Source organism: Balaenoptera musculus, chromosome 21 (genome assembly GCF_009873245.2).
Source record: "Balaenoptera musculus isolate JJ_BM4_2016_0621 chromosome 21, mBalMus1.pri.v3, whole genome shotgun sequence".
Taxonomy (NCBI): Eukaryota; Metazoa; Chordata; class Mammalia; order Artiodactyla; family Balaenopteridae; genus Balaenoptera; species Balaenoptera musculus.
Genome location: NC_045805.1, coordinates 36,175,205 through 36,200,560, shown reverse-complemented (window position 1 = coordinate 36,200,560; position 25,356 = coordinate 36,175,205). Strand labels below are relative to the sequence as shown.

General features: G+C 44.1%; 2 protein-coding genes across 11 annotated transcripts in view; one reads left to right on the top strand and one right to left on the bottom strand.

The window, feature by feature from the left end:
* RNF170 (ring finger protein 170) overlaps positions 1 to 2,460 on the bottom strand; it is a 29,700-nt gene extending 27,240 nt beyond the window's left edge. For 4 of the 8 annotated variants that reach the window (XM_036838762.1, XM_036838763.1, XM_036838764.1 and 1 more), the window contains exon 1: positions 2,274 to 2,454. The gene's annotated coding sequence lies outside the window, so the exon portion shown is untranslated. Of the gene's footprint in view, positions 1 to 2,273 lie in introns of all 8 variants that reach the window. The other 4 variants (XM_036838759.1, XM_036838758.1, XM_036838761.1 and 1 more) reach the window with 4 other exon arrangements.
* Positions 2,461 to 2,516: 56 nt separating this feature from the next.
* HOOK3 (hook microtubule tethering protein 3) overlaps positions 2,517 to 25,356 on the top strand; it is a 113,602-nt gene continuing 90,762 nt past the window's right edge. For 2 of the 3 annotated variants that reach the window (XM_036838755.1, XM_036838756.1), the window contains exons 1-2: positions 2,517 to 2,835; positions 10,418 to 10,503. In XM_036838755.1, coding sequence (XP_036694650.1) covers positions 2,779 to 2,835; positions 10,418 to 10,503 — 143 coding nt within the window. In that variant the 5' untranslated portion in view covers positions 2,517 to 2,778. The remainder of the gene's footprint in view (positions 2,836 to 10,417; positions 10,504 to 25,356) is intronic. The other variant, XM_036838757.1, reaches the window with a different exon arrangement.

Sequence of the window (25,356 nt, the reverse complement as noted above, 5' to 3'; positions counted from 1 at the left end):
TTATTAACAACCCTCAAGGAATCTGCAGAACCATGGTAAGACGTGGCCATGCCTTCCTTACAGCTACAGTAAGTAGCATCTCAAGCTCGCGTTGACCTAAGCTCTAAGTATGTATTCCCTGGGAAACTGGATAAACTTGGCACACTGTGGCGAAGGACACTCCCCTGTTTACTTGAATCTGATAAACAGCTGTAGATGAGAATTATGCTCCAACTAACTGGAGTAAGGAGACAGCTAAGACAAGTGCCACTCACCTCTCTTTGGTCTTTTCCAAAGCTTTCAGGAAAAACGAAACAAAACAACACAGACAAATAAGGGAAATATAGGAAATTCCGTAACTTCAAAGGAGAAACTCCATGTCTTTTTACCCAAACTCATGTAAAAACATGATGGCCACACGGCTTCTGCAGACAATTACTCACATTCAAGAAGTTTTTAATATAATTTCCTTCATGGAGGGTAACTGGAGCTACAGAATGAAATCTCAAAAACACTGCACATCATGCACAAATGCATTGTGGGTGAGCCATCAAACCTGAGAAGGGAGGCTGAGGTCAACTGTGTCAAAGCCCTAAAAACCAGAGCAGCTGGCGCGAAGGTGCTCACCCATTACAGGCCTTCCAACAAGGCTCCACATCCAAAGACAGGTTACACGGGCGTCAGACTGACTTGATGACTTTACATGCCTAACAAGGGTAATGGTCACTTAAAGTGCCAGGGATCCTTACAGTGATAACCTAGCTTGGAATGTAGAAACTCTGGCTTGACAAAGGTCCAGAGGCACCGACAGAGAAAACAAAGGCAGGTGAGGTACATTTTATCACTTCTAAAGGTTTCTCTGCCCTTGGTGTAGGGAAGAATGTTTAAAAGACCACTGAGAAGACTTCTGGTAAGATCGTCTACATTCACACAGTGAAAAATCTGTTAACTGGGACTCTGAAAAGCATCATGAAAAACTCAATGCTGTCTTGGCAGCTCTGAAAGCTCAATGACACAACCTAGTCTTTTTTTTTTTTTTTTAATTATTTAATTTATTTATTTATTTATGGCTGTGTTGGGTCTTCGTTTCTGTGCGAGGGCTTTCTCTAGTGCGGCAAGTGGGGACCACTCTTCATCGCGGTGCGCGGGCCTCTCACTATCGCGGCCTCTCTTGTTGCGGAGCACAGGCTCCAGACGCGCAGGCTCAGTAATTGTGGCTCACGGGCCCAGTTGCTCCGTGGCATGTGGGATCTTCCCAGACCAGGGCTCGAACCCGTGTCCCCTGCATTGGCAGGCAGATTCTCAACCACTGTGCCACCAGGGAAGCCCCACAACCTAGTCTTAATGGGGAAAGGGGGTTCCAGGAACTGCAAACCACAGAAAGGTGTGTCCTGGGAAGTTAACTTTGTTGCACCCCACATAAAAGTTTGGCATCATCTGGTAAAGTGATGCACAACCTATAACTCAACAATCCCAGGACTCCAAGGCATATAGCTAAAGAAACTTACACGTTGGCACTAGTCTCTAGGGATATGAATCTTACAGCATTGTTCTTAGTTAGCCCCAAACTGGAACAGCAAAATGCCCATCAACAGTAGCATGGATATACTGTTATATTCATACAGTGGAATACTAGACAGCACTGAAAATTACCTATGGATCTACACAAACTTACTGTGAATGCAAAGCTATAAAATAACACAATGATTCCACTGATAGAAACTCAACAACAGCCAACGAAAAACTGTTGTTTAGGCATGCATACGTAGGTGGTAAAGAGATAAGGAAAAGCAAGAAAGTGAACATCATAAAAGTCTGTCTAGGGAGGGAACGATGCTCAGAAAGGAACACGAGGTGCTGGAGGAACTCCTGAGGTATGGGCAGTTCTCTTTGTTTTTACCTGCGTGTTTTATTACTAATTACTCTCTAGGCATGTCCGCGGTGTGCACTTTTCTGCACATGCTGTATCGCCTAACGATTAATCGGTAACCCTGCAGAGGTTCACCCTCGGAACGGGGGCAGCTCGAGGCCGGTCCCCCTGGCCACTGCGGAAAAAGGGACAGGCCCCAGGAACCGTCGCGGTTCCCCGGGCTGGCCGGCGCCGCACACCCTCCCCCGCCTCCCGGGGCGGCGAGGTCCGCGCGGCCCGAGCAGGAGCGGCGTGCTGCCCTCGGCGCTCCAAGCCCGCCACGTCGGCCTCACGGCGCGGGCGCCTGGGGCCGCCCGGCTCCCCGCGGAAGGCGCCCCGCCGTCCCGCCCAGGCCGGGGCCCCGCCGGCGCTCGGCCGCGCGTACCTCTGCACCGCGGAGGACACCTCGCCAGCTCCAGGTGACCGAGAGCACAGATTGTTTCCGGGGCTGCCCGCCACCCTCGCGGGCGACCACTGGCTGCCTCCTCCGGGCCGGGCGCGCGGGCACGGCGCACGCGCACTGCCGCGCTTCCGTGAGGGCGCGGCGGGGACCCGCCGGCGGGGAGCGCGCGGGGGCGACACGCAGCGGGCGGCGGGCGCGGCCGTGCGCAGTGCTGGGCGGCTGCGGCTCGGGTCGGGCCGGGTTCGCGGCGGGGCTGCGGGGCTGCGGGGCTGCGGGTCCGCGGGCGGGGCGGACGGGCGCGCGCGGTGGCGCGCGGTCCCGACGGGCCGGAGGAGGAGGGGCGCCGGTGACGCTGCGGGAGCCGCTGCCAGCGCCGGACGGAGTCGGCGGCCGGGCGGAGGACGGGCAGGCCGACCCTCGGACGCAGCCCCGGGCCGAGCCGCGGGCTTCCTGGCGAGGCCGGGCGGCCGCGAGCCCCGGCGGGAAGATGTTCAACGTGGAGTCCCTGGAGCGGGTGGAGCTGTGCGAGAGCCTCCTCACTTGGGTAGGTGGCGACGCGGTCCGAAGGCCCCCTCCCCCAGGCCGCCGTCCTGGGATCTCCCCGCGCCCCGGGCGGGCGCCGAGGGCGCCGGTGCCGTCACATCCGGGGCCCGGGGCGGGGGCCGGGACGCCGGTGCGGGCGGCGTCCACGGCGGGAGGCCCGGCCGGGTCCGAGGGAAACTCGCGGGGCCCGCGGGGCCGGGCGGAGGCCGAGGACTGGTGCGGGCGGCGCTGTCACCAGGCGGCTCCCCGCCCCGCCGGGGGTGGGGGGGGCACTCGAGACCCCGGCCCGACGCTGCCGCCTTTGTTGTCCCGCTCGCCGGGACGGCGCAGCCCTGGAGGGCGAGCGGCGCGGGGCGCGGGGGGAGAGGGCTTCCCGGGAGGGCGGAGGGTAGAAGGACCCGCAGCCCGGCCTCCGCGATAGGAGAGGAGAAAGTGAGCGGCGTGGAGGTGCCTAGGGAAGGTGTTCGAGGTGAAAATAAGTCCGGAAGGTGTTTGGGCATCAGAAGTGGGACTCGACATTTGGGGGGCAACGTTATGCCATTCTAATTTTAAATTATCAAATGCTTACTAAGATTCTCACATGTGCATGTAAATACGTGTTCCGTTCTAATGCCAACAATCGTGCCTTTAGCAGCCTCTTGTACAGTTGGACGTAAAACCCAAGCTTGTGTGTTTTCATAAGTGCGGTGTCAGTTCCTGGGTTGTGCCTGTGTGTGTATCTACGGGATAAATCTGGTGCTTCTTTGGGGAGCTTTCGTTTTACTCATTGCTAAAACGTTAAATACCACTTTTAGAATGCAGCACTAATCTATTTAGAGAGGTGACTACAGCATTTGTATTAATGTGCAAGGTAAGACACAGATGCCAAACAGATTCAGTTTAGCGGTGCCTTGTGCGATAAGCTTAGATCCCTGGAGTACAGACATCACTGCCCTGTGTGGGGACATTTGGGTGGAATGCTTAGAGGGCCAGTGTCCTAGGCTGGTTGTAACAAACGTAATGAAAATAGTCTGAGATTTTCATAATTTGGCTTAATGTCAAATCAAATCAAATTATGTTTTCTGAAACAGAAGATGTACAAGGGTAGATAGAGCTTGATCTATTCAGTAACTTTTGTATTAGGGCATTCTTGGCATTTCAAATCGTTTGCAATAATATGTAGTTAACATTACAGCCTACAACTATAATGGGTTCTGACTTAAGTGGGGAAATAGGTTCCCCTGCTGCATTTTAGAGAAGAGAAAAAACAGATAAGCTGCATAATGTGGCCAAAGTTTGACTAGGCAGGGGAGAGATAAAGGAAAGAATTACCACATTCTTTGATACTGTGGAAGGAATGGATTTGGCAGAGGTTGTAAACAGAAGATTGAGGATCTGAAGATGTGCATTTTTGAGTCTGTACCTCCTTCAGTGCTAGAAAAAAAAGGCAAGAGGGCAAAGATGAGGAAACTTACTGAATCTGAAGTAGGGTTACGTTGTTTAAAGTCTAGAAAGACGAGTCACGGAAACAAAGAGGTGTGTTTGAAGGGCATCTGCCAGAAGGTGGTGGTCAGTGCAGTTATTTGGGTGAGAAATGCTAATAAAAATACAGAGGAAGAATCACAGAGAGAAGTTTGAAGGGGTACTAACAGAAGCACACCATGGCCACATCTATTTAAAATCTGGTAAAGTGTTAAGAAAATAGCGATAATCCAGGTTATCAGCTATAGAGAGAGGTCAAGTAATCTGGTTTTGTAGAAAAAAAGGCTTTTTGAAATTTCACTGGAAGGCTCATCAAGGAAAATTTCTGGGGAAGAGATTATCAATGACAAAACTGGAGGGCAGAGTCCAAACAAAGATATACAATTCTAAAATTTGGAAACATTTTAAAACGTTGTACATTGAAATGTTTCAAAATAAAGTTGAGGTTAAACGCTGGGTTTGTTCTCTTTTAGTTGTTATTATAAAAAGCAGAATAAATGTTCATGTGGAAAGTGTCTGCGGTAGCTGAAAATGTGCATTCACTCTAGTAGCTCCCTTCATAGCAGAAGGCCAGATGAATGCCGAACACAATTCCAAAACCAAAAGTTAAGGGGGGAAAATGTATCCTATACATTCCGAAGAAAGGACCCCTGTTTAGAATAATTTGCTCTGTTTTGCAAAAAGTTCTAGCTAACTTGATTGTGCAGTTTCTTTGCACACAGCAGGTGAGAAGGTAGCTGCCACATTCAGCAAAATGCAGGCAGCTGTCAGTGACAGAGAAGACCCGAGAAGTGAAGGTTCAGCCTGGGCAGTCTTTGAGCTGACAGCCTTGTATACATCAAAAGCCTCCACATTCAATTACCGAAGATCATAATTATGATCCTGAATATCAAATAAAAGTTTATTTTCACTATACAGCATTTAGTTTGAGATCAGAGGTATATAGTACATATTAGAAGTTCTTCCACCAGAAATGGTTAAAATAACAACTCAGGCACTTAGAGGGATGCCTATTGGCCACCTATGCAGAGTTCATTTCTGTGGAACATCTCAGTGCCCCAAATGCTGGATAAATTGCTATTGTATCAGAAAGGTTACTAGCCCAAGAACCAAACGTTCCACATTTTTGTTGAAAGAGGAATGCTTGTTAAGAGACAAAGTATCATCCTACCAAGGGAAAATGGTTTAAGCTTAAATTCCGAATCAAAGTTTATGCAGCAAGAAAGTTCAGCAGGATGTGCTGGAAAGTTTCCACTTTTAAACTCTCTCCCCACCCTCTGAGTCAAAATGCACTCTTACCTGTTAGAAAAAATCTGCCCTACCTATTACACCTGTCAAGCCTAATTTCTTGAATGGTACATGGAAAGATTGCTCTTTCCTAGGTTTTAAAGACTGAAAAACCAGAAAGAATCTGGAATGCCGCCAACTAATGGCAAGAAGCTAAGTGGAACAAGAATCATCACCACACAGGTTCAGTACATTTCTTCTGGGAAACCCAGCAACATTAACATATCCTTGTAATTTTCATATTTAGCAGCCTGTAAAATGGCATGTTGGTGTTTACAATTATGGAGGGTATAATTTTTGTGGTGGTATCTCCCCCATTCCATTCTCTCTGTCCTTCCTAACTCTTAGGTCCTCTAATGGAGGAATAAAGGAATCAGATGTACAAAAGCATGTATATTTTTTAAAGCTTTGATTTTTTTTTTTTTTTTAACTGAGGGCCAATATGACATGTTAGTTAAGAGTATAGGTTCTGAAATTTGACCACCTGGGTTCAAATCCTGACTTTGCTTCCTACTAACTGTGGGTAGCTTTGGACAAGAAACTTCACCTATTTTTTTTTGTTGTTTTTTTAAAATTAATTAATTTATTTATTTTTGGCTGTGTTGGGTCTTCGTTTCTGTGAGGGCTTTCTCTAATTGCGGCAAGCGGGGGCCACTCTTCATCGCGGTGCGCGGGCCTCTCACTATCGTGGCCTCTCTTGTTGCGGAGCACAGGCTCCAGACGTGCAGGCTTAGTAGTTGTGGCTCACGGGCCCAGTTGCTCCGCGGCATGTGGGACCTTCCCAAACCAGGGCTCGAACCCGTGTCCCTTGCATTAGCAGGCAGAGTCTTAACCACTGCGCCACCAGGGAAGCCCTTCACCTATGTTTTGATTGCATTCAATTTAACACTAAGAAATGTTTCCTATGCATTAGTATTGATCAGCATAATTGGAGGGCTTGTTAAAATGCTGATTGCTAGTTCCCGGTTCCAGAGTCTGTAATTCAGTAGGGCTGAGCTAGGGCCTGATAGTCTTCATTTCTAACAGGTTTCCAGGTGGCGCTATTAGTGGCCTGAGGCCCACACTTTGAGAACCACTGCTCCAGAGCAAGGTTTGTTAACCTTAGCATTACTGACATTCTGGGCTGGATCATTTTTGTTCTGGGCACTGCTCTGTCATCCTGGTCTCTACCTACTAGATGCCAATAGCACCCACTTAGTTGTTACAACTAAAAATGTCTCATAGGGAGCAAAATTGCCCCTGGTTGAGAATCACTACTCTAGAGATAGTAATTCCAGGTGATCTCATGCTTTACCCTTCTCATGCTTTTGTGGGGGAAGGTGAGGTGGAAGTTGGATGGTGTTAATAGAGCTCCTTGGAATTAAAAGAGAGGTTATGACTCTTCCAGCAGCGTGTCACACCCTAATGTGGTTAGGTGCAATTACCTTTAAATTTTACTCTACTTATTGGGCTTCCCTGGTGGCGCAGTGGTTGAGAATCTGCCTGCCAATGCAGGGGACACGGGTTTGAGCCCTGGTCCAGGAAGCTCCCACATGCCGTGGAGCAGCTAAGCCCATGCACCACAACTCCTGAGCCTGTGCTGTAGAGCCCACGAGCCATAACTACTGAGCCTGCACTCTGGAGCCAGCATGCTACAACTACTGAAGCCCGCGTGCCTAGAGCCCGTGCTCCGCAACAAGAGAAGCCACCGCAATGAGAAGCCCACGCACCGCAACAGAGTAGCCCCTGCGTGCAGCAATGAAGACCCAAACGCAGCCAAAAATAAATAAATAAAATAAGTACATTAAAAAAAAAATTTTTTTACTGCTGTCCTGAAACACCCTGTAGATTTTAACTCAGAATTCATGAGAACTGGTAGGTGATAGATTTTTTTAAAAATTAAAATACACAGGGGCTTCCCTGGTGGCTCAGCGGTTGAGAGTCTGCCTGCCAATGCAGGGGACGTGGGTTCGAGCCCTGGTCTGGGAGGATCCCACATGCCGCGGAGCGGCTGGGCCCGTGAGCCACAACTGCTGAGCCTGTGCGTCTGGAGCCTGTGCTCCGCAACAGGAGAGGCCGCGACGGTGAGAGGCCCACGCACCGCGATGAAGAGTGGCCCCCGCTTGCCGCAACTAGAGAAAGCCCTCGCACAGAAACGAAGACCCAACACAGCCAAAAATTTAAAAATAAATAAATAAATTAAAGAGTGTTTGCTCTGTAAAAAAATAAAATAAAATAAAATACACATACCATAAAGTTCTTATAAAAGTGCACAATGTGCTTTGTAGTATGATCGCAGGTTGTGCAACCATCACCACTATCTAATTCCAAGAACATTTTTATCGCCTCAAAAGGAAACTCCATACAGAGAGTTTCTCTGGGATCTGCTTTACTTTTATCTCAAAGCAGAGGTGGACATCCTCTAGCCTTCATGAACGACTATTTACCTCAAGGGCCAATTCAGAGAAAATAATTGTTTGGAAGCCACATTTAAAAAATCAAAACGAAAATAGTTTTAAGTCCCAAGAGAGAAACAGATATAGTCTTATAAGTAAATTACTTGCATTATTGAATTACCTGCTTTATTGAGTTTTTTCCTTATGCTTGGCCAGAGGCAGTTTTCTAATCTTTCATCCTTTACATTTGGTAGAGGGTTTGGATCAGAACCCTTTGGATCAGAGGGTTCCAAATGCCAAATCAGTGCCCTGCCACATAGCATTATTTGATGAACTTGTTAAAAATAGACTCCCAGCCTTCTCCAACTTCCCAGATGATTCGGGTATACACCCAGGTCTGGGAACTACTGCTTAAGACTTTTACAAATACGTAATGTCCATTTGTTTTCTCTTTCATTCTTTAAGCAACACACCCCTCCATAAGGTATTTTTCCCAATTTCTAGATTGAAAAACTGACATGAAATGAGGTAAAGTGGCATATCCAAGGTCACACAGCCAGCAGATTAGGAGCAAAGCTGGGGATGGAGTTAGTTTACTTGCAGAGCGTGTTCAGTGAGGGCTGTTCTGGCCCAGGTAGGTGATCAAGAGATGAGTGAGGTATGGCCCTCACGTCTGCTCTTTTTCATTCTAAGCCTACAAGAAAGAGATGAATTCAGCAACTGTAAAACCAAAGTGGGTGCTTATTTCTTTTCAAACAGCATTGTTATTACCACAGTACCATTGAGGAGGGGACTGAAGAGAGTGTGGAGTGAAATTCAGTATCATTTCCTACAGATGATGTTTATTTGGTCCATTTATTCATTTACTAACGATTTATTGAACCTCTGCATGTATAAGGTTAGTGTCAGGGGGTAGCCTGCAAGGGCCCTCTTTTCATCACCTCTCCCAAATAGACACCTAAGTAGAAACCACCTGCCTTGCGATCTTTAAGGCCATTTCCTTAGTTCCCGCCGCCATAACCATCTCTACCCACAAGACTGTCAAAAATATGAAGAAGCTGCTGACTGCACTTGTTAATAGTTCTTTTTTTAAAGGTTTGATAGATGACACGGCACAGAGAAGTGGACACTCACCAACTGTTAGTAAATTGCTACAGCACTTGTTCAGGGCAGTTTGGCAGTATTTATCAAAAACCTTAAAACGTTCATACACTTTGATCCAGCAAATTTACTTCTAGGAATATAATCCTGTAAGTAAAAATGTATTGAAGGCAGATGGTCCCCTGACCATTATTTGCAGGGTTTCCATTGTCATTACCTAGTTTGACCTCATGTGTTAACATACAAACCTATGAACATAGGTCTCCCTGCCTATTCCCTGCAAGCCTTTCTCCATACTGCAGCTGCTGTGATCCTTATACGATGCAGACCTCATGGCCTCACCCTCCTGCTCAGAATCCTTTGCTTTCTCTCCTTGCTCTGAGGATGAAGTCCTAATGTGACTTGAGAGGTTTTGCACAACGATGCTTCCTTCTTTAACCCTGTCTTTCCCCATTCTACTCTCTTCCCTGTTTTATCTCTTCCTCTGATTCCCATACTCCTCCATTTTACAACCTATAAACTGCAGAGCATGGCTTGCGTCCATCTATTCTCAGTGATTTATTGCCTCCTGAGTCCTGGTTGCGCTACTGAGTAGAATCATTGCTGGCTCAGCTGTATTATTATCTTGCTCAGAAATAATTTCTACTAATTCTCAGCCATGTTATGTTAGTTCTGATTCATAATACATTTAAAATCAAAATGAACTGAATATCTAACCTGACTGTGTGATTTCTACATCTGTATAAAGATATTCTGGTTCTGAGTAAAAGAAATCTCAGTTTGGCCAGGCACAAAGAAGAAGTGTATCTCACATTAATAGGAGGCTTCAAGATTTTTAGTTTAGTGGCTCAGTTTTGGCCTCAAGGACCCCGTTCTTTCTGTTCCTCTTCTCTGCCATCCACTGCATTGGCTGCATCCTAACGGTCAACAAGATGACTGCTTGTGGCAATTGAAGCAACCAGCATGTTTATTCACACCAAGGGGAGGTTGGCTTTTCTTTCCCGGAAGCCCAAGTAAGCCTCTGTTTGCATCTGTTTGGCCCAAATTGTCTTTGCCTGTGCACCCACGAGCCAGTCACTGGCAGAGGGGATGACGGTACCGTGACTTTCTTAGATGATTATCTGTGAGGAGGATGAATGCGGGGAAGCCACCCAGTGTCCACCACCATTTCTCTTTTACCAAAAGGAAAAAATTGCAATAGCAAGCTGCAAGAAACTTCCCGTAAGGGAAAACGTTTCACAGTGTTCTGCTTTTTAAGACTTATTCAACTCCCAAGATGAGGTAGAAGAAGTCTAAGAATTCTTCTATATGGTTAACCATGGAATCTTTTTTTCCCTTTTTTTAATTTCCTTTTTCCAGATCCAGACATTTAATGTGGATGCACCATGCCAGACCGTGGAAGATTTAACGAATGGGGTTGTGATGGCCCAGGTTCTCCAAAAGATGTAAGAATAAATTGCTTTATCTTTTTGTATGTTATTATACCTGGATATTTATTAGATTGAAAACATGGACAAAAAAATAAAGTGCTCTCATGAAACACGTGTTGCGCAGAAACCGAGAACTGAGCAGCACAGGTGCTTCTGGCAGCCTGCGCTTGTTTAGGTACAGGTGGACCGGCTGCAAGGGTAGTTAGGGCTGCAATTGTTGCAGTACTCCAACGGTTTCAGCAGAATTCTTTCTTCCTGTGGTTTTCAGTGTAAGCTTGGCAGACATTTTCTTGTTAGCGTCCAGATTTTGCCATCATAGAAGGATCTGAGAGGCTTTCTCTCTCTTTAGGGCTCTGCTCAGACGTTGTCTTACCAGTGAGGCCCTCCCTGTCCACCCCTAGAAAATAAGCGATAGCCATGCCCTGTGCTCCGTTTCCCTTTTAACCTTCCGTATGCTTCTCAGAAGTAGGTAACACTGTATCGTATACCATGTATTTTGCTTGCTTATTTGTTACCTGCTGCTTCCCCCCACACCCGTCTGCAGACAGACAGACAGACAGACAGACAGACAGACAGACACACACACACACACACACACACACACACACACACACACACACACAGTGTAAGCTCCACCTAGAGGCAGGGTGAAAACATAATAATTGTAAAATTGATATTGTATGGCTGTCTTCAACTTTTGACCTAGGAATTTTTCAAATAAAGGGTTACCTGTGAATTTAAGATGTCAGTAAGTTTGATGTGATTTGGGAGATACTTTTGTCTTTTGAAGCCCCGAGCCCTTGTCAGCCTGAGACACTAAAGAATTTACATGGGACTTGCTGAGATTTCCTGCAGCTCTGTTGAGAATCAGTATCATCGCTAAAGGATTCTTGCCGTTGCTCCCCTTGCAGTGAGCTGTGTAGAGCTGCCTGTCTGGAAGCTTCTCAAATGCCTGCATTTCAGAGAATCTACCTGCCTTTCACACTGGCGGTTCATGCTTGAAAACTGTAGCTTGCTGTACCTTTCTTGTGCACCTTACATCTCTCCAGACATACAAGCATGCAGACTTTCTGGCAGAGCTCAAGAAGGCTCGCTTGAAACTGACCAGCCCTGGTTCTAGCACTCAGAAGAGCGGTCTTGTGATTTTCGTGGACACTTTTGAGTGGTGCCCTATAACGTTTAGCTTTTCCAGAGCAGTGGTCCCCAGCCTTTTTGCCACCAGGGACCAGTTTCGTGAAAGACAATTTTTCCATGGACGGTGGGGTAGTGATGATTCAGGCGGTGATGCGAGCGATGGGGTGGGGATGGTTCAGGCGATAATGCGAGCGATGGGGCGATGGTTCAGGCGGTGATGCGAGCGATGGGGAGCGATGGGGAGCGGCAGATGCAGCTTCGCTCACTCGCCCGCCGCTCACCTCCTGCTGTGCATTCTGGTTCCTAACAGGCCGCAGACCGGTAGCGGTCCACGGCCTGGGGGTTGGGGACCCCTGGTCTAGAGAGTTTCAGTGCAGTTCTTAATAAAAATTATTTGTGGGCAAGTGGGCCTAGCTACGTGAGCTTTCCAGGTATGTGTCATTAAATGAATTTTTTGCTTGTTAGTTTGGGTAGGATTTCTGTTGTAGAAACCAGAAGAAAGACTGTATGAGTATATTATTTTACCAAATCAAGATCATAACGTGCATTATGTTCTGCAGAGTGGTTATTCTCATTTGCCAAAGTCTTGTGGGCATATTTCTCATCAATATTTAGTTTTTTACATTTTTTTCCCAAAATGCATTCCTTTTTTCCTTTTGTTGTGGTATAATGTAGACCGAAAAGCATACTAAAAGAAGTAATTAATTTGTGTGTAGTATGTATATATTGTATGTATATGCACACGTGTATACACACATCCATATAACCACCACCCAGACTGAACTATATAACATTTTGAGCCCCCAAATGGTCCCCCTCATGCCCCTCCCTAATCAATACCCCTTGCCTCAAAGATAGCCATGGTTCTGATTTCTACAGCATCATTTTTGTAAGTGGAATCATACAGTGTATACTGTTTTGTGTTTGACTTCTTTCACTCAACATTATGTCTGTGTGATTCATTCATGTTGTTTTATATTGTCTACTTAAATAATTGTATAATAACAGCTTCACAGAAGCTTCCTCCTTTGTCAGTTTGATGTTTATTGAACGGCCGCTCTGCATCCAGCACTGGTGATGCAAGGATGAGCCACAGTCCACAGGGTAACTGTGTTCAGAGAGTTTATAACCTGGGGAAAAACGGATGTTAAATGACCAAGGAAACAAAACTGCTAGTATAACAAGCGCTACAGAGAAATTGTGAAAATTTCTAAGTTAGCAGTTGTCTCCGCAGGGCTAACATTCAGAAGAGTCCAAACCAGAGATATCAATCTGGGTGCTTCTTAATTGAAGCCGTGAGTGTGGATTAAATCACTCAGGGAAGAGTATAGGGTAAGAAGAAAACAGTGTGTAGCCTGAGCCTTGAAGAACTCTGACATTTAGTTGTTGGTTAGAACATCTACCAGCAGAGGGACCAGAGAGGCACGGGGAAAGCCAGTGGAGTGTGGATGCTGAGAGAAATGGCAGATCTCTTCATTTTGTCTGAGCTAAGTGAGAAACTTGTATGTTTTTGTAGTTTTAGTAGAAATTTTATCAAATGTGAATAGATCTCAGTAGGCTTATTGTTAGTATAATTTGTTTCTCTCTGTCGTCTTTTAAGTCATTTTCTGCTCATCTGCTTTCCTGCTTCCAACATCTTATTGCTGACTTCTATCTTTCGTTCATCCATGTAGGTTCATGTCCCCCTGGTTTTTGTGTGTTTGTTTGTTTTTAATTAGTAGACTTTGTTTTTTTAAAGCAGTTTTAGTTTCACAGCGAAATTGAATGGAAAAAAGTTTCAGTACCAGATGAAAAAAAGTTCTGGAGGTGGGTAGTGATGATGGTTGCACAACCATTAAGTAAGTGAATGTACTTAATGTACTTAGTGCCGCTGTACACTTAACAGTGGCTTAGATGGTAAATTTTATGTGTATTTTACTACAATAAAAAAAGTTTTTAAAAACTGAGGGAAAAGTATGGTGAGTTCCCACTTGCTCCCTGCCCCACACAGAACTTCCCCCACTGTCAGCATCCCCCCACCAGATGGTCCATTTGTTACAGTTGATGAACCTACGTTGATGCATCAGCATTACCCGAAGTCCACAGTGTACGGTAGCCGTCACTCCGTGCTGTACATTCTATGGGTTTGGGCAAATGTGTCCTTCCTTACAGCATCGTACAGAATAGTTTCTGCCCTGAAGACCCCCTGTGCTCCCCCTAGTCATCCCCCTCCCCTTCAGTCACTGATCTTTTTACTGTCTCCACAGTTGTGCTTTTTCCAGGTTGTTGGGTAGCTGGAATCACACAGCGTGTAGCCCTTTCCGATGGCATCTTTCACTTAGTGATGCGCATTTAAGGTTCCTCCGTGTCTTTTCGTGGCTCGACAGCTCATGTCTTTTGAGCACTTACCCCCTCCTTTTTTTAACAGCTTTATTGAAATGAAACTGACATACAGTAAATTGCACATTTTTAGATGTAGAATTTGATAAATTTTTTTTACCTGTGGAGATGCCCAGGAAACTATCAAGATAATGAACATACCAATCACTTCAAAGTTTCCTCAGTCCTTCCTTCCAGCCACCCCTTTCCCATCCCCAGGGCAACCACGGATTTGCTTTCTGTCGCCGTAGATTAATTTGCATTTTACACAAATTTTATGTAAATGGGCTTACAGTATGTTTTATTTTTTGAGGGAGAGGGTGTGGCTTCTTTCATGCAACATAAAATTTTGAGATTTATTCATGCTGTTGCCTGTCTTAATATAGTCCATGCATATTCCATTGTATGGATACACCCCAATCCATCCATCCGTTCGGCTGCTGAGGAGCTCCTGGGTTATTGTAGTTTTGGGCTGTTACAAGCAGAGCTGCTGTGAACAGCGGTGTCCACATCTTTGTGTGGACATACGCTGCCATTTCTCTGGGGTGAAGGTCCACCCAGGGGCGAAATGGCTGCAACATGTGGCAGGTGTAAGTGTAATATTGAAGAAACTGCCAAACTGCTTCCAAAGCGGACGTACCATTTATGTTTTTACAAGCAGCGTGTCAGTGTTCCAGTTGCACCGTGGCCTCACCAGCACTTGCTGGGGTTGCTCTTTTTAATTATAGCCATTCTAGTGGCCGTCTAGTGGTGCTCACTGTGGGTTTTATTTGTATTTCTATAATGACTAGTGATGTCGGGAATCTTTTCTTGTATTTATATACATTTACTGTATATATATATGCATACATATATATATCTTCTTTGGCAAATTGTTTGATGTAATCTTTTTTTGTTTTTAATTTCTGGGTGTGCAAGCCCAGTGCCCCACCGTGACTCTGGGATCTGGGACATCCCTGGGACTATGGGGCCCTCTGAGGGGTGGCTGGCCAGACCGTGTCCACACGCTGGTGGCCACACGCTCACGTCCGCACACTTCCCCACCCGCGGGCACTGGGTCAAGGCAATGAGGCGCAGGTGGGGTTAGGAGTTTGTGGCCACACCTGCCTTTGAATCTTGGCTGTCCCTTAATAGGTACTTGACCTTGGGCCCATAACCTTCCTGTACCTCAGTTCTCTTATCTGTAAATTGGGGAAACTACCTATGTTTTTAGAGTACCTGGAACGTAGTGAGCTTACAAGAAATTTTAGCTGTTGGTATTATTTCAGTTAGCTAAAGGCATCATTATACACTGTAAACAGTGTATTCCTTCACTCATCAATATAGGAATTTTAAAAAATTTTATGTTTACTTATTTTTTATTGAAGTATACTTGATTTACAATGTGTTAATTTCTGCTGTACAGCAAAGTGATTCAGTTGTACATATATATTCTTTTTCATATTCTTTTCCATTATGGTTTATCACAGGATATTGAATATCATTCCTTGTGCTATACAGTAGGACCTTGTTGTTTATATACATAGTAGTTTGTCTCTGCTAATATCAATCTCCTAATTTATCCCTCCCTCACCTCCTTTCCCCTTTGGTAACCATAAATTTGTTTTCTACGTCTATGAGTCTGTTTCTTCTTTGTAAATAAGTTCATTTGTATCATATTTTAGATTCCACTTATAAGTGACATCATATGGTATTTGTCTTTCTCTGTCTGACTTAATTCACTTAGTATTACAATCTCTAGGTCCATCCGTGTTACTGCAAATGACATTATTTCATTCTTACGGCTGAATAATATGCCATTGTATGTATGTACCACATCATCTTTATCCATTCATCTGTTGATGGACATTTAGGTTGCTTCCATGTCTTGGCTATTGTGAATAGTGCTGCTGTGAGCATTGGGGTGCATGTATCTTTTCCAATTAGAGTTTTCTACAGACACATGCCCAGGAGTAGGATTGCTGGATCATACGGTAGTTCTATTGATATTTTTAGAATACTGTTGTCCATGGTGGCTGCACCAGCTTATACCAACAGTGTAGGAGAGTTCCCTTTCTCCACAGCCTCTCCTGTTTGCTGTAGTCTTTTGCCTATTTATTTATCTATTTATTTATTTTTATTAGAGTATAGTTGCTTTACAATATTTTGTTAGTTTATACTGTACAGCAAAATAAATCAGCTATATGTATAAATATATCCCCTCTTTTTTGGATTTCCTTCTCATTTAGGTCACCACAGAGCATTGAATAGAGTTCCCTGTGCTATACAGTAGGTTCTCATTAGTTATCTGTTTTATACATAGTATCAATAGTGTATATATGTCAATCCCAATCTCCCAATTCATCCCACCGCCCCCCCTTTCCCCCTTGGTATCCAAACATACGTCTGTGTCTGTATTTCTGCTTTGTAAATAAGATCCTCTATACCAGTTTTTTCAGATTCCACATATATGTGTTGATATACGATATTTGTTTTTCTCTTTCTGACTTACTTCACTCTGTATGACAGTCTCTAGGTCCATCCGTGTCTCTACAAATGACCCAATTTTGTTCCTTTTTATGGCTGAGTAATATTCTATTATATATATATGTATCACATCTTCTTTATCCATTCCTCTGTTTATGGACATTTAGGTTGTTTCCATGTCCTGGCTGTTGTAAACAGTGCTGCAGTGAACATTGAGGTGCATGTGTCTTTTTGAATTACGGTTTTCTTTGGGTATATGCCCAGGAGTGGGATTACTGGGTCACATGGTAGTTCTATTCTTAGTTTTCTTAATGAATCTCCATACTGTTCTCCATAGTGGCTATATCAATTTACATTCCCAGCAACAACGCATGAGGGTTCCCTTTTCTCCGCACCCTCTCCAGCGTTTATCGTTTGTAGATTTTTTGATGATGGCCATTCTGAGGTGTGAGGTGATACCTCATTGTAGTTCTGATTTTGCATTTCTCTAATAATTAGTGATGTTGAGCAACTTCTCATGTGTTTGTTGGCCATCTGTATGTCTTCTTTGGAGAAATGTCTATTTAGGCCTTCCGCCCATTTTTTGATTGGGTTGTTTGTTTTTTTGCTATTTAGCTGCATGAGCTGTTTGTATATTTTGGAGATTAATCCTTTGTCAGTTGCTTCAGGTGCAAATATTTTCTCCCATTCTGAGTGTTGTCTTTTCGTCTTGTTTTTGGTTTCCTTTGCTGTGCAAAACATTTTAAGTTTAATTAGGTCCCATTTGTTTATTTCTGTTTTTATTCTCATTACTCTAGGAGGTGGGTCAAAAAAGATCTCGCTGTGATATATGTCAAAGAGTGTTCTGCTTATGTTTTCCTCTAAGAGTTTTATAGTGTCTGGCCTTACATTTAGGTCTTTAATCCATTTTGAGTTTATTTTTGTGTATGGTGTTAGGGAGTATTCTAATTTCATTCTTTTACACGTAGTCCAGTTTTCCCATCACCACTTATTGAAGAGGCTGTCTTTTCTCCATTGTATATTCTTGCCTCCTTTATCAAAAATAAGGTGACCATATGTGCATGGGTTTATCTCTGGGCTTTCTATCCTGTTCCATTGATCTATATTTCTGTTTTTGTGCCAGTACCATACTATCTTGATTACCCTAGCTTTGTAGTATAGTCTGAAGTCAGGGAGCCTGATTCTTCCAGCTCCATTTTTGTTTCTCAAGATTGCTTTTGCTATTCGAGGTCTTTTGTGTTTCCATACGAATTGTAAAATTTTTTGTTCTAGTTCTGTGAAAAATGCCATTGGTAATTTGATAGGGATTGCATTGAATCTGTAGATTGCTTTGGGTACTATAGTCATTTTCACAATATTGATTCTTCCAATCCAAGAGCATGGTATATCTCTCCATCCGTTTGTGTCGTCTTTGATTTCTTTCATCAGTATCTTATAGTTTTCTGCGTACAGATCTTTTGCCTCGTTAGATAGGTTTATTCCTAGGTATTTTATTCTTTTTGTTGCAGTGGTAAATGGGATTGTTTCCTTAATTTCTTTTTCTCATTTTTCATTGTTAGTGTATAGAAATACAAGAGATTTCCGTGTATTAATTTTGTATCCTGCAACTTTACTAAATTCATTGATTAGTTCTAGTAGTTTTCTGGTGGCATCTTTAGAATTTTCTATGTATAGTATCATGTGATCCACAAACAGTGACAGTTTTACTTCTTTGCCAATTTGGATTCCTTTTATTTCTTTTTCTTCTCTGATTGCCGTGGCTAGGACTTCCAAAGCTATGTTAAATAATAGTGGCAAGCGTGGGCACCCTTGTCTTGTTCCCTGTTTTAGAGGAAATGCTTTCAGTTTTTCACCGTTGAGAATGTTTGCTATGGGTTTGTAATATATGGCCTTTATTATGTTGAGGTAGGTTCCATCAACGTCCACTTTCTGGAGAGTTTTTATCATAAATGGGTGTTGAATTTTGTCGAAAGCTTTTTCTGCATGATCATATGGTTTTTATTATTCAACTTGTTAATATGGTGTATCACATTGATTGATTTGCGTATATTGAAGAATCCTTGCATCCCTGGGGTAAATCCCACTTGATCATGGTGTATGATCTTTTTAATGTGTTGTTGGATTCTCTTTGCTAGTATTTTGGTGAGGATTTTTGCGTCTATGTTCATCAGTGATATTGGCCTGTAATTTTCTTTTTTTGTGATATCTTTTTCTGGTTTTGGTGTCAGGGTGATGGTGGCCTCATAGAATGAGTTTGGGAATGTTCCTCCCTTTGTAATTTTTTGGAAGAGTTTGAGAAGGATCTGTGTTAGCTCTTCTCTAAATATTTGATAGAATTCACCTGTGAAGCCGTCTGGTCCTGGACTTTTGCTTGTTGGAAAATTTTTAATCACAGTTTCAATTTCATTACTTGTGGTTGGTCTGTTCATATTTTCTAATTCTTCCTGGTTCAGTCTTGGAAGGTTGTACTTTTCTAGGAATTTGTCCATTTCTTCCAGGTTGTCCATTTTATTGGCATATAGTTGCTTGTAGTAGTCTCATGATCCTTTGTATTTCTGCGGTGTCTGTTATAACTTCTCCTTTTTCATTTCTAATTTTATTGATTTGAGTCCTCTCCTTTTTTTTCTTGATGAGTCTGGCTAAAGGTTTATCAATTTCATTCATCTTCTCAGAGAACCAGCTTTTAGTTTTATTGATCTTTGCTAGTGTTTTTTTCGTTTCTCTTTCATTTATTTCTGCTCTGATCTTTATGGTTTCTTTCCTTCTACTGACTTTGGGTTTTCTTTGTTCTTCTTTCTCTGGTTCCTTTAGGTGTAAGGTTGGATTGTTTATTTGAGATTTTTCTTGTTTCTTGAGGTGAGATTGAATTACTATAAACTTCCCTCTTGGAACTGCTTTTGCTGCATCCCATAGGTTTTGGGTCATAGTGTTTTCGTTGTCATTTGTTTCTAGGTAGTTTTTTTATTTCTTCTTTGATTTCTTCAGTGATCTCTTGGTTATTTAGTAGCATATTGTTTAGCCTCCATGTGTTTGTGTTTTTTACAGTTTTTTTTTCCTGTAATTGATTTCTAATCTCATAACGTTGTGGTCGAAAAAGATGCTTGATACGATTTCAGTTTTCTTAAATTTACCGAGGCTTGGTTTGTGACCCAAGATGTGATCTATCCTGGAGAATGTTCTGTGTGCACTTGAGAAGAAAGTGTATTCTGCTGCTTTCGGATGGAATGTCCTATAGATATTAATTAAGTCTGTGGTCTAATGTGTTGTTTAAGGCTTGTGTTTCCTTATTAATTTTCTGTCTGGATGATCTGTCCGTTGGTGTAAGTGGGGTGTTAAAGTCCCCCACTATTACTGTGTTACTGTCGATTTCCCCTTTTATGGCTGTTAGCATTTGCCTTATGTATTGAGGTGCTTCTCTGTTAGGTGTATAAATGTTTACAATTGTTATATTTTCTTCTTGGATTGATCCCTTGATCATTATGTAGTGTCCTTCCTTGTGTTTTGTGGTTTTTGCCTATTTTTTAATTGAATTGTTTTCATCTTATTAAATTTAGAGTTCTTTATATATTCTAAATACAAGTTCTTTCTCAGATGTATGTTTTAAAATATTTTCTCCCAGCCTGTGGCTTCCCTTTTTATTTTCTTAATAGTGTCTTTGCAGAGCAAATATTTTTAAAGTTTTAATTATTAAATACTTATTATTTAATATATTTTTTTTAGTTCCCATGGTTTTTTTTTTTTTAATTAAGAAACCTTTACCAAACCCAGGGTCTCTAAGATTTTCTCCTGTGTTTTCCTCCAGAAGTATTATAGTTTTAATGCTTATATTTAGGTCTGTGACACATTCTGAGTTATTACTTTTTGTGTATGATATAAGGGTCTCTTTTTTTTTGCACTATTTATTGCAAAGATTCCTTTCCCATATTTTCAGGATTTTGATTATGTTGAACTGTCTAATGACTGGACAGACAGCATCCATGGATGATTAGATTCTTGTTCATTGAAGTAATTTTTAATAATAGATCAGGCACTGAAAACACTTAAGATGTAGTTTATCCTTTTACATCTATATATCAACAAATACAAAATGAAAACCTTTTCTTGAGGGGGGCCTTAAGTTTTTAGGGAGCTATGACTCTTAATATTATCAAAACTCAAATTTATAGAATTTTCTTTCTTATTTTCTACTTCTTGGTTTGAAGAAAATTAACATTAGCCTTTGTAAAGATTTTTACAAAGCAGCACCCACTTTGGAGAGCACAGCATGTTCTGTGTGAGACAACAAGAACTTGAATTGACTGTTTATGCTATAAAACCTGTGATTCTTGGTGAACCTATGGTACACCTGCCAGAGAACAATCACTGCTTTGCCCTGATCAACTTCGGGCCTGAAAGAATCCTCTTCTCCCGTAACAGCCCTGCCTCTGCAGGCTTCTAAGTAAGGCTGTTTCTTCTTCATGTACCACTTGGCTCAGCATGGTGCCTCCTCAGTGCTGCTTCCAGACCATTCCCCTCACATCTTCCCTAAGACCCCTCAGTTTTGAGTCTGACGACATCATCCCTCTCGTTTCTCAGCAGCTTTGGATCCAAGCATCCTGCTGCTCTTTCCAGCACCACCCTTGTGGAAATTCCTGGGGACTTGGATATGGTCCTTTAGACCCTTGCCTGTCAACTCCTTGACTCATCTCCTTTGGTCTCATCCTCTACCCAGTTTCAGCCACTCATTCTCGAGGTCATACCCCATGGCTTATCATCACCAGTAATCTGCGACCCTCCGTGGTCTCGGTTTGCTCTCTCCCGCCGTCTGACCACTGCCTCCTGTCTTTCCATCTCACTCTCTCTGGCCGCACATCTCCAGCCATCCTTCAGTTCTCGAGGGCCGGTGGGGTCTCAACACTGTCCTTCACCTTCACCTCTTTCTTTCCTCTTATTCAGCCGAAATTCCGTGGTCAGTCATAATCACTCCCTGTGTACATTTTTAGCTCCTCTGCCCCTTTTTTATTTCTTTGTACTTTTTTGGCTAAACCACAACTTGGTTAAATCGAATATCCCACCATTTCTGCGTCTCACCTATGTGGCTGAACCGAGCTGGAAAAGACACAGACTTGCTGGTGAGTCTCATTTTACATTTCCCAGTGTGAACCCCTGGTCATCTGGTACTTCCCCAGCCCTCTCACTACCCCTCTTCCGGGTGACCGTCTCCCACTGTCCTTTCTGGAGACCTTCAGCACCACTTCCCCACTCTCTCCTCTGATTACCTTCCAAGGTAAGGGACCGCCTACTTCTGAGAAAGTTGAAACACATACAGGAGAATCTCTGTTGACTCCCCGACTACGTTTGCCCCCGCCGGCGTCAGTGTGGCCGCCTTGCTGCCCGTTACCGCCTTCGAGCTGTGCCGGGGGCAGTCCTGTCGTCACGTCAGCGGCTGCACGTTGTCTGTTGAGTCCCTTTGCCTCTCACCTACTCAAGATCTTTGCTTTACCAGTTCTCCCCTCTTTGCTACACCCACGGCTTCCCCTGCTCGGCAGGGTCATATCCGCTAGCAGGGAAGCAGGCTTATTTATCTTTAAACAGACTTCTCAGGATCCCACTCCTGTCAGTCACTGCTCCGGTTCTCCTGCCTGTGCAGCGTCTGTCTCAGAGTTCTCCCCGCCGCCCCCTTAAATCCACTTCCGTCAGGGTTTCCCCACCATCATGTTAGAACTGCACTTGTTGCTGATGCTGATGCCCGTCCTCAGTCCTCGTCGGGACTGGCAGCAGCGTTCAAAGGACAGATGCTCATCTGCTTGTTGCTTCCTTGTGACACTTATTAAGATTTGGCCTCCAGGATACCGTGACCTTCCAGGTTTCTCTCCTGTCTCACTGGATGATCTGCATTTCCTGTGCTGGTTTCCCTCTCCTGTGCTCCCTCCTAAGGACGCAGAGCTTAAGGACTCAGGCCTGGCCCCTCTTCTCTTTTGTTTGCGTTCACCCCCTCGATGATTTCGCCTAGTCTCATACCCTTAAATGGCATCCATATCCTAATGATGCTCAGATTTTTATCTCCAGCGTGAACCTCTCCTCTGACATGCAGACTTGTCTGATTGTCTACTTAGCATCTCCAGTTGGGTCTAAAAGACATCTCAGAGTCATCGTATCTAGAACTAAACCCTGTCTTCTGCTCAGACCCACTCAAAGTCTTCTCATTTCAGTTGTTGGCGTTTCTGGCCTTGCGCTGCTCAGACCTTGAAACCTCTCTTTCTTTTTCTCCACATCCTGCATCCAACCCATCAGGAAATACTGAAGGCTACACTTTTAAAATATAGCTAGATCCAGCCTTTAGATCTAACTTCCAGATAACAGAGAAATACAGAGGACAGAGGAATAGGTTAAAATGAGTCACAAGGAAAGGATCAGGAAAATCCAGAAAGTGGGATATTTCACAGGACAGTTGACCTGGTCTCTTCAGCAAGTGAATGTCAAGAGAAGAAAGGAATGGGTTGGACTATTCTAGATCCAAGAGTCCAGAGAGAAAGACACTGACCAAACGCATCACATGGTTCTTCTGGAAGACCTGCCGTGTGCAGAGCGTGGATGCCCCGGAGGACGTCATGCTACGCGAGAAAGCCGGTCCCAGGGGGCAGACTGCGCCACTCCACTTCTGGGAGGTGTCTGAAGTGGTCAGACTCATGGAAGCAGAGAGAAGTGGTGGCTGCCAGGGGCTGGGATTTGGAGGAAACGGGGAGTTGCTGTTCAACAGGTATAAAGTTTCAGTTGCATGAGATGCATAAGCCCTTACGGCCTGCTGTGCAGCACTATGCTTGTGGTTAATAGCACTGTACTCTGATCTTGAATGTCTCTTGAGAGGGCAGAGCTCATGTTAAGTGTTCTTACCACAGTTTCAAAAACAAAAACAAATGCAATGCATGAAGCTTGGATCTTGTTTGAACAAAGACATTTCAAGGATGTAATGGAGGAAATTTGAATATAGATTATTAGGTATTCTGGGAGTGTTTCTTTATTATATTAGGTGTAGTATCAGAACCATGGTTAGTAAGGCACAGGAAAGTGCCTTACTTATTACAGATGTATAGTGGAATTTTTAGGAGTAAAAAAGTTTTATGATAAAAATTATTACCTTTACTGCTACCATATTGGTCTGGCTGCCGTCATCTCTTGCCCATATCATGCTGGTAACTTCCTGACTAGTGTCGGTGTTTCTGTAGTTGCCTGCCCCAGAGTCTCATGTGAACCCAGCAGCCAGAGTGAGGTTTTCTGCTTAGAGCCCTGCACTGGTGCCCCCTTTCACTTAGGGTAAAAGCCAAAGGACTCACAGTGATGTATCAGAGCCCAAGTGACCTGAGCCCTTGGTACCACTCTGACTTCATTTCTTTTTTTTTTTTTTTTTTAACATCTTTATTGGAGTATAATTGCTTTACAGTGGTGTGTTAGTTTCTGCTTTATAACAAAGTGAATCAGTTATACACATACATATGTTCCCATATCTCCTCCCTCTTGAACTCTGACCTCATTTGCTGGCGTTCTTTCCCACAGCGGCGCCCCGCTCATCCTCACACTCTCCTGCTGGGGGCATTGTGCGGGGCCCGTCCGTCTGCCTCGGGTGTTTATCAGGCAGACACCCACGTGCTGCTCTTCCTTGCCGGCTGCCGGTGCCCACTGAGAGCTAGCCCACCCTGACCACCGGTGCAGTATCGCCGCCGCCCTTACCTTCCAGAGCCCCTTGTCCTGCTCTAGAGTAGATGTGCTGTAAATGTTAGCTAAATGAATGAATATGGAATTACAAACTTTGAAATGAAAAGAAAGCAACTTTTATCTTCTTTTATCCTTTATCTCCAAGAAGAGTTCACCACTCTGTCATTTTCCATCAACAGTTTCCCTGATACCAACTCGATGTTCTGACACCAGCTTCCCGAGGTGGCTCAGACCCCACAAGTTAAGGTCACAGTCCTTTGATTCTGACACTCGGGGCAGACTCGGCAGTTAAGGCCCCAGTCCCACAAGACTGCCCCCACTGCAGATGCCAGGTGGATATGGGTGGGGTCCTTGGGGCACCCACACTTCCGCCCAGCCAACTGCAAATGCAGGAGTTCCCATGAACCCCCTCAGGTTTGATATTTGCGAGAATGACACAAAACTCAGGGAAGCTCTATACTTATGATTACATTTTTATTGTACAGGATGCAACTCAGGAACAGCCAAATGAAGGAGATGCACAGGGACGTGTGGGGTAGAGGCAGCGCAGAGCTCTGTGACCCCACAAGCCCACTGCCTTCCCAGCACAGTGATGTGCTCACCCACCCCGAAGTTCCTGAACCCTGTTGTTTAGGGTTTTATTGGGGGGTTTCACTAAAGAGGCATGAGTAAAGTCATTAGCCATGTGTTTGAACTCCACCGCCAGTCCCTTCCTGGAGGTCAGGGGGTGGGGCTGAAAGTTCCTCTGGGACCAGCCCTCGTCCTGAAGCTGTCTACGGGTCCCACAGTGAATCACCCTGTTAGCATAAGCTCCGGTGTGGCTGGAAAGGACCCATGATGAATTACAAAAGACACCCCATCACTCAGGAAATTCTCAGGGTTTTAGGAGCTCAGCACCAGGATCCAGGGACAGAGGGCAAATATATTTTTTATTCTGCCACAACTGCATATTGATTGAAAGAGCAACATCAGAAGTAGTAAGTTGTGCCTCTAAGTGCCATTAGGATTTATTTTCAGAGTTCAAGAAAGAGGGAAAAAGAAAGTAGATGAGACCAAAAGAGATAAAATGAAGGTCAAGCTGTGGACAGTGGTGGAATGCCTCTTTTTATGTATGGGACCTGATTGCCTGCTCTTGGTTTAGAGCCTGTGCCTCTGCGCCTCTGTTGCTCTTTCTAACACAGCAGAGGCTAAAGCATAATTTGCTTTATTTTTGTTGTC